Source organism: Colobus angolensis, unplaced genomic scaffold (assembly GCF_000951035.1).
Source record: "Colobus angolensis palliatus isolate OR3802 unplaced genomic scaffold, Cang.pa_1.0 Scaffold40, whole genome shotgun sequence".
Lineage (NCBI taxonomy): Eukaryota > Metazoa > Chordata > Mammalia > Primates > Cercopithecidae > Colobus > Colobus angolensis.
Window position 1 is genome coordinate 8,817,815 of NW_012117377.1, and position 9,650 is coordinate 8,827,464.

The 9,650-nt window shown below is 43.6% G+C and overlaps 1 protein-coding gene across 1 annotated transcript in view; it reads left to right on the forward strand.

Moving 5' to 3' along the window:
• Positions 1 to 2: 2 nt before the first annotated feature.
• The window catches only part of SCCPDH (saccharopine dehydrogenase (putative)), a gene marked incomplete at its 5' end in the record, with an annotated part of 61,420 nt that continues 51,772 nt past the window's right edge, over positions 3 to 9,650 (forward strand). Inside the window, 2 exons of the mRNA XM_011955775.1 lie at positions 3 to 186; positions 2,552 to 2,664. Coding sequence (XP_011811165.1) covers positions 3 to 186; positions 2,552 to 2,664 — 297 coding nt within the window. The remainder of the gene's footprint in view (positions 187 to 2,551; positions 2,665 to 9,650) is intronic.

Sequence of the window (9,650 nt, forward strand, 5' to 3'; positions counted from 1 at the left end):
CGACCGAGCAGAGGCCTTTCCAGCTGGTGGTGTTCGGCGCCTCTGGCTTCACCGGCCAGTTCGTGACCGAGGAGGTGGCCCGGGAGCAGGTGGACCCGGAGCGGAGCTCCCGCCTGCCCTGGGCGGTGGCGGGCCGCTCCCGGGAGAAGCTGCAGCGGGTGCTGGAGAAGGCGGCCCTGAAGCTGGGTAAAGGGGCGGGGCGGGACGGGGCTGCGCGGTGGCTGGGCCGGGGACCCCGCATCGCCCCAGACGAGCTTTTCGCCGCAGGGGTGCGTGTCCCCGAGCCCTGCGTGAGGACAGGAAGAGGAGAGGGAGGGATGTTTCAAGTATTGCCATAGCTTTGTTCCACCTCCTTAACTGTGTGTGTGTGTGTGTATATATACGCACCAGGGATGCACACTGATTACACACACACACACACCCCCATATATATATTTCCTCCTGTTTCCCGCTGTTGCATTTCTGCCGCCGTTTGGGGAGTTCCCCCGGCGAAATGGTCAAGAACTTGAGTTGCCCCGCTCTCTGCTTCATCCTCCCCCGCAGCAGGGGCACCTGTTGAGTCTGCGGGTTTCTTAATATTTGGTCGGAGAGGAGGGCAGGGCTTTGGTCTCTTGGAGACCGGAGTCTCCCTTTGCCTCGTGTTTTGAGGACGGGAGAGCAAACTTAAGAGTTGTATTGACAGTGTCTTTGTGGCTATTCTGTTTTAGTCTCTTTTTGTGTGTGTAAGAATACTCCAGCAGTCTTCCTCTTCAGAGAATAAAAAGTGTGTATTTCTGGTTTAGACGCTTACTTATTCTAAGCATTCAGGGAGCATATATTTATTGATTCTCTAAGCATTCGGGTAGCATATATTTCTTGAGTGACCTTGTCCTTGCTGAGACCTGTCCCGAGTCTGGGGTGCAGGATGGGACAGAGAGGAGACAGACACAGGGATCCTGCTGCCTTCATAGCTGGGGAGCCATCTGACTTAAGACTCTGTAGCCTTTAAATTTGGCTGTTAACTCCCCACCGTAGATTTCCTTTACACAGGCACCCGTTAGAGTTCTGGAAATACTACGTTCTTTCTGTTTAATCTACTTTCGTACAATGCCCTGCTTGGAGTGCTTTTGTTCGTGGTTATGTATGGTTCCTTTTAAAGATTAGACAACTAGGTTCACTCTTTGCTCTTCCTTTCCTCTTCTATAACCCCTTCTTTTTTTCCCTTAGCACTCATGAATAGTACACAGCAAAAATGCCCCGTGGAAGAGGTATGTTTGTGACGACCACGTAGGCTGGGCTCTCCTACAGCTTTTGATGCTGACACTACCAACACGTAATTCTGACCAAAGAGCTTTTTGGTCGCTATTTTACCAAGAGAAGTAATTTCACTATTAAAACATATGCTTCCATTTCTTTTTCCAGCTCAGCAAGATCGTACCGGTACAGCCTAGTCAATTACCATATATAATGTCCAAATCCAGTTTTATTGCGGGGGATATACCTTCACCTATTGAAACCTGCATCACTTAGTTGAGCCAGTTAATTCCAATTGTTTTCTTATGAGCCTGTGTGTTTATGTAGCATGTGCTTTTCACCTTAGAGTTCTAATTTTTTTGTTTTTTTGGTTTTTTGCCATTCTCCTGCCTCAGCCTCCTGAGTAGCTGGGTCTACAGGCACCCGCCACCACGCCCGGCTAATTTTTTGTATTTTTAGTAGAGACGGGGTTTCACCGTGTTAGCCAGGATGGTCTCGATCTCCGACCTCATGATCCGCCCGTCTCAGCCTGCCAAAGTGCTGGGATTACAGGCGTGAGCCACCACACCCGGCCCTAATGGTTTTGATGTTAACAGTCAGTCCAAGACTCTCCATCACCTACAACTAAATCATACGTAGTAATTGTTTAGTAGTTGATGAGGAACTTTATTTTTTTAAAGACAAGGTGTCATTCTGCCACCCAGGCTGGAGTGCAGTGGCATGATCACAGCTTGCTGCAGCCTCGACCTCCGTGTCTAAGTGATTCTGCCACTTCAGCCTCCTGAGTAGCCGGGACTATAGGCGTATGCCACCATGTCAGATAATTTTTTTTTTTTTTTTTTAGTACAGACAAGGTCTTGCTATGTTGCCCAAGCTGGTCTGGAATTGCTGAGCTCCAGAAGTCCTTGCGCCTTGGCCTCCCAAAGTGCTGAGCCGCTGCCCCTGGCCAAGAAACTATTTTTATGACATAAATTTCTTGTTGGAGAGGAAGTCTGGATAGTTATCTGCTCAGTGTTTAAACTTGATCGTGAAATTGTCGTGTTACACAGAGTTGTTATTTACACAACGCTTTTATTAGATTTTTTTTTAAAGGTCAGGTTTTTAGTAACGCTTAGTGTTAACTCGGTTTTCCTCATAACCTTTTCCTTTTTTATTACCTGATTAAAAACAGTTTTATCTTTAGTCTAAACGGGAGAGCTAGCTTTCAGTGTATCAGTGTATTTAGTAATTTGCTGGTCACTGATTACTATAAAAAGAAGACAAGGAAGGTGTAATCCTCTACCGGAATTTTCTTCACTTCATTTGTTTCTTATTTTAGGAAGACCAACACTATCGTCTGAAGTTGGAATCATCATTTGTGATATCACTAATCCAGCCTCGCTTGATGAAATGGCTAAACAGGCAACAGTTGTCCTCAATTGCGTAGGACCAGTAAGTAATCAACCCTTCTTTGTATCAGAACAAACAATCCATTCATTTCTAGCAAAATATTCCAGAGGAACATAAGGGCAGAGGACAGAATTGTTGGTTGAAGGCCTTAACCCCGTATGGGGAGTTTTTTCTTCTTGCGAGGAGCAAATGGAGATTACCAAAGTCTCCTGACAGAGATTGACAGGCTCTGTATGACCCTATCCTTAGGGCATGTGTACTGGCTTGCTGATTGGTTACATCTGTGATTATCAGAATTTTCTTCACTTTTTACTGTCTGCCCCTTCAGTGTGTATCCCTGGTATATTTTTTATTTATAAGTTATATTCTTATATTACTGGGTAAATATATTTTTAAATGCACAAGAAGAATAAAAAGGACTCATTTATTGAATAAATATTTATTGATACTTACCGTATGTAAAATGCATTATTGCAGGCACGTGGGAGCACAATGGTGAACGAAACAGAAAATTCCTCATGGAGATTACATTCTTGTGGGGAAGACAGAAAAATAGGATTGTATGAAAAGTACTTTGAAGAAAAGTGAAGCTGAGAAAGGAGAAAAGGTGTTGGCATATCAGTGTTTTTAGATAGATGGTCAGGGAAGGTTTCTGTGAGGAATTGACATATGAACCAAGATCTGAATGAAATGAGAGCAAATTGCATGAACCTTTTGAGGAGAGACTTTTCCAGGGATAGCAGGCACAAAGGTCCTGAGATGCAAGTGTGCTTGGCAAGACTGAAGAGTGTGACAGGCCAGTGTGGCTGGGCAGGGCAGAGAGGTGGAGAGTGGATCAGCGGGAAACCCGGGAGCTGGGTCGTGTAGGATCTTACAGGCCGTGCTCAGGATGTGGGTTTTTCTTCCAAGTGTGACCAAGAGGCATTGAATGGTTGAAAGGAAGGGCTTCATCTGTTTTAAATTTGAAGTTCTTTGGCTTCTGATTGAAAAAATAGATAACAAGGGATGAGCAATGGAAAGGTCCAAGCACAAGCCCTGGGGTAGCAGTGGTAGAGGTGCTGAGAAGTAGTTAGGTTCAGAGTATATTTTCAAAGGAGAACAGCTTTTGCTGTTGTACTGAGTATGAAAAAGTCATCAAGTCACAGGCCATCAGACTTTTGGCCTGTGTAACAAGGTGAATGTTGGTGACATTTAGTAATCCGAAGAAGCCATCACAGTTGGCAAGATGTTTAAAAATTAAACTTCTAAAATATTAATAATTTTTAATTGAGAGCAAAAGGGTTTGTGAATTGCTGTTAAATAAAAATGTTGTGGATTTAGATTCATTTCATTCTTAACTAGCTTAGATTCCATCCATGAGGTCCACTGCTCCACTCTATAATGGATGCCCTCGTCTACCTCCCTTGGCTTTTTCTCCTCAGTACTCTGGAAAAATCCCAGCCCTGGTTATTCTGTTTGCCTTCTCTTCACCTGAACGTGAGTAACCCAAAGTGGCTGGAGAAAAATATATCCCCATGCTAACTGATTACACTTCAAATATGTGTTTACAAACCTCGTGTGGTGCTCAGCACCTCCAGCAGCTCTGCTCAGGAATTCTCAGGAATTCTCTCTCCTGCTCTCTGAAGTAGCTCACAACCTTGTTTTCCTTGCACTTTTAGTATCCCATCTCTCTTTCCTTGTTCTTATCTGATTTCTTTTTTAATTTTTTTTTTAACTATGAAAATAGAAGCTGGTTAATAACAGAATTTCTTTCTTCATCTTTCTACCACCAGATCTATCTGCCTACCTACCTGTCAGCCAATCTGCATCGTACCCTGTAGTCTGCTGTATCTCTTGTTCCAAGGAAAAGCTGGTCCTCTTCCTATTGGACACAGTTTTCAAAGACTTTATTATCAGGGGAACCAGCCCCCAATATTTCAACATAGGTTCTTTTCTATTTTCTGTAAGTGCCGGCTGGTCTGAGAAATAAAGAGAAAGGGTACAAAGAGAGAAATGTGACAGCTGGGCTCCAGAGGTGTTCCAGTCACACTGCATCTGCATGCGGTGTTCGAGACTCACTGCCCGATCTCCAAGCCACATAACAGACTGTCTTAATTTATTAATTTGATTAGCCAATTTTTGATCAGTGCCTTGTTGAGAATACTACATTTGGGTGGAACTGGCTTGCCAGTCATTAACAAAATGAGCTGTTTGAATCGATTGACATAACGCCATTCAAGCAGTGGTGGCCAGTGCAGTGACTGTAATTAGGTCCATGATCACAGCGATTAAAGTGAAAACAAACCTCTTAGATCTTTTCAGAATTTGCTGTAGCACCTCATTAATGAAACATATCGAGGAGGAGGATTCCCAAGGTCTGGGCAAAGTTACCGGAATCCAGATTCCTTCTCGAGCTCGAACATTGCACTTTTCCTGGAGTCAAAACGGGGAGTTAATGCAAGTGTATAAATGATAATTAATGTGTTGGGCAGTTTGTTCATCCAAATTCTGATACTTCCCACTAACAGCATGTAAGGAGGCTTAACACAGCTCTGTATGGGAACAGTCAAGTTGGAGGTAAGCAAAGCAGAATGTCTGAATCCACATTGATACAGAGGGAGGGGGACGATAGCGGGGACAACAGACCGAAGAGTTTCCCCTTCCCATACTCGCAGTCCAGACATGGCAACAACCAATTTCCAAAGTTCTGGGCCCCGAATGGGGAGTATCACATGAAGCCTGGAGGGATAATGCCTTTATCTTCCCATTTTAAGGGAAAGAATGAGCTGAACCTCCTATGCAGAGTAGAACGATGATTCTCGTTCTCCCAATAAGAAATAAAATAAGTAGCCTCCAGGCATTCCCTTCCGCCAGAGGAGCAGTTGTTTTTTAAATAGCCCTTTGGTGCCCAGTCTATTACTGAACCATATGAGTCATTTTTTAATATTACTGCATGTGAGTTAACACAATCTTCCCAAATTAAAGTTTTAGATGGGCCCTCAAAAAAGTGTTTAGGACATGGTTTTCCTGCAGGTTTATGTTGAAAGTATGGGGTGTCTTCCCTTACTCTCCCTTTCATTTGTCTTAAAGGAGAAAGGGAGAGGCCAGAGACCAAATGTCCCAGTTCCTCTGTAGCTGATCTCTCCGGAAGATAAGCAGCCCAGACTTGAGTTTCTAGTTGGATACAACCAGGTGCATGTCCGAGGCACTGAGGGGGTATTTGTAACCCATGGTAACATTAAATGCAGTGCCTTCTTCTCCTGGTTGAGTAGGGCAACCGTCATCTGTAGCTCCAGGGATCCACGTACTATCACTAGTGTAGATTTCTGCAGGAGCATCCATCCAGGCGACAGGTTGAATAAGTGGAGGGAAAAGCACATAAGCCCAATAAGAATAATTTTGTGTAGCAGGTAAATCAGTGTGAGAGGAAACTGGTGAGACACAAAGTATAAGAAGGAGAATCATTAAATAAAACCTGTTGTAAGCGGGATTGAGTGCTGAAGGCGGAGGAGAAGAGCAGAGGGATGTTCTTTTCAGGCTAATAGAAATGGTGAGATTTTTAGGCTTGTAAGGAGAAAAAGAAAGGTAATTAGGAGAAGTGGGATGAGTTAGATGGGTCTCCATTGCCAACAGGGAGGATTGAACCAGACCCATTTTGATTTGGTGTGCCTGCTTCTGAGGACTTGGCACAGATCTCACCACGTCGGAGGGCGGTCTCTGACACGGACGTCTTTTCCCTGTGGTTTCGTTCACACGAAGTTTAAGTCTTTCAGTGGGCACCCAGGAAGGGGACTGATGATCTCCTGGTGAAACAAAGCCTGTCCTCTTTCCCACGTTAAGCAGAATCAGAGACAATATTTAAAGGTTTGGGGAAATCCTGTAAGGCAGTGATTACAGAAATTAACTCTCCTTTTGAGCAGAGGTATAAGGGGTAGAAATAAGCTTGTCTGTAGGACCCACATAACCAGCATTTCCATTACTGGAGCCATCAGTGAACAGTGTAACAGCCTCAGGAATGGGCTGATCTTTGGTCAATCAAGGGACCACCCAAGATGTCATTTTTTATAAAATCAATTTGTTTGTTGGATAATGATTGTCAATAACGCCAATAAAATCAGTCAAGTGAATTTGCCACAATATGGAATGTTGAAAAACGGCTTGAACTTCGAGCTGATTTAAAGGAACTATAATTAAATTCAGATGAAATCTGGAAATTTTAAGTATTCTACACCGAGATTGTCCAACTAGACTGGCCATTTGGTCCAGATACACAAAGTTTTTGACACAGAATGAGGAAGAAAACACCACTCTACTAAATCATTATGTTGAACTGTTAGCCCAGTAGGGGAGTGTAATGAAGCGAAAACCAGAAGCTGAAAAGGCGAGACGGCTGTATTCTAGATAACTGGGAAGTCTGGGTTCTTTCCTCTACAAATTCCAGTTCTAGTGAAGCCTCAGGGGTCAAAGTGCTGGGACTGTGGAGATTGGAATATCCCCGCAGCATAGAAAACAAGTTAGCGCATATGTTGGAATGCCTGAAGTAGGTCTTAAATAATGTTATCCCGAAGTTTTTGGAAGTCATTTAAAGTTTTCAAAGAATTTCTCCTAATTTGAACTTTTTGAGGTTGAATACGTTATCAACCACCATTCCTAAATATTGAACAAGAGTGGTCTGTTGAATTTTATCCTGAGCAATGTATAATCCAGCCTCTGTAACACAGCGGCTTAAAATTCGATAACGGTCTGTTAATTCTTTATCAGTGGGGGCAGCAATTAAGATATCATCAATATAATGAAGAATATAGGCCTGGGGAAATTGAGCTCACGCTGGTGAAAGCACCTGTCCAACATAAAGCTGGCAGATGGTGGGCTATTCAGCTTTCCCTGAGGAAGTCCTTTCCATTGACAACTTCCTGCAGGCTCCTGACTATTGAGAGATGGTACAGTAAAGGCAAATTCTTCACAATCTGATTTATGTAAAGTAATATTAAAAAAATCTTTTCAGATCAATAACTATGAGAGGCCAATGTTTAGGTATTAAAGTAGGGGCAGGCATGCTGGGTTGGACGGCCCCCATCAGTTTAATTACAACGTTAATGGCCCTTTAATTGGTTACCATCTGCCACTTGCCTGATTTTCTTTTTTAGTAGAAACACAGGAGCATTCCAGGGGGAAAAAGAAGGTTCCACATTTCCAAGTTGTAACTGTCAAGAAACCAGTTGAGTCCAAGCCTCCAGTTTTTCTTTAGAGAGTGGCCACTTCTCAATCCAAACAGTTGTGTCAGATTTAAGCTTTAATATATGCAGGCAACACATTGTGATAAGGTAAATTTTGTTGTTGGACGGAACGCATGGCCGTTTTACACTCATGGTTCGCGTTCTCAAAAGCTAACATACGAAGGAGAATACCTTGACTGTGCTCATCAGAGACAGGTTTTTCAACAGCATCTCATAATTTAGCTAAAAAATCAGCATATAATTCACTGTGACCTTGTTTAACCCTAGTAAAAGAAACAGGAGCTTGGCCTGGGGGCTCATAATTTATCCCAAGCTCTCATACACACCTTTGTTACGTGTTTTGTGGTGAGAGCATCAAAGACTAATTGGGCGTAAGTATCAGAGAAACTGTGGGAGCCTGTGAGCTGAGCCTGAGTAACTAGAATGCCATTAGGCCGATGTAGCTGAGCCTGCAGACAGGCCTCCTCTGCACACCAGGTACGGAATTGTAAATGCTGAGATGGGGTCAGAACAGTTTTTGCCAAAAGGTCCCTGTGTAAGGGAAGCAAAGTGACCTCAGTACAAAAAGTTTGTAATACCATTTTAACATAAGGAGAAGTAAGACCGTACGGAGTACAAGCATCCTTAAATTCTTTTAAAAAGGTAAGATTGAGAGGTACATAATGACGCATTTGTACACCTTGGATGTTAGGAGATTCTAGCGTGACCAGATAAGCCCACACATCTAATCCACTTTTGTTTTGTTTTGTTTTGGCATAGTAAGCGTTGCATTGAAGTTTTAAGAGTAGGTTTCCGAGATGGAGTTAGCATAGAAGTGACAGGAAAAGCATGTGTAGGTAAGGGAAACTGAGGGTGAGGGGGTCAGACCAGTATGAGAGTGCGAGGAAGGGGTATTGGGAGAGCAGAAGGAGCAGAAGTATACTGGTGATTACTGGTGTCCATGTGTGAAAAAGGGTATAGAGAAGCTGGCTGAGTGGATGGCAAAGTGACCGGTTGAGGAACCGAAACGACTGGAGGGTGAGGGGCCACAATGGATGTGGGAGGGCCTGCAGAATTATAGGTAAATTGTAGTTTGGTCCCGGAACCATTAGCTGACTCCAAAGGTTTGAAGAGAGAAGAATTAGCATATATGTGGTCCTGGGCTATCTGAGTCAGAGCCATGGGAGCTACAAGTACTGGCTCTTCGTGAAAAGAAAGGAGATCATCAGGGGGTGACATTAAACCAAAGTCACTGGAGTTAGATATTGAATTCTCAGTATTGTTAGGTGGGGGAGGAGTAGGCGAAGGGAGAGGCTGATCAGATAACAAAGGCCGTGTGGGAGAGGAAGGTTGAGGAAGAGGTGGAGGGTCATCAGATTCAGAAAACTGTGGTAACTGCAGGGGGTCACAGAATTGGTATGTCATTAGGACGGCACGTACCAAGGCCCAATCACCCCAAACAGTGACGGGAACATAATTCCCTGTGAAGACCAGTTCCTGGAATGTTGCACCAACACGATCCCGTAGTTCTACATCTGAGGTTCCTTTTTCAGGAAAATATTTTCATGGTTACTCGGACACCACCCTGTTTTAACAGGTGTACATCTAAGTTTCCTTTTTCAGGAAACCAAAGACATTATGTTTCTACTGCCCTGAATAGAGTGACCATATTTTCCATGGGCATTCGAACCCTTTTCTGTTTTAACTGGAGCTTAATATAGAAGAGATAAGTATGATGTTTAGACTCCACATGACCCATAGTTAACCCGGACAATACACAGACAGACTCACCAGTCGTCAGGGAGCAGAACAAGCATTTTTGTGGACCGAACT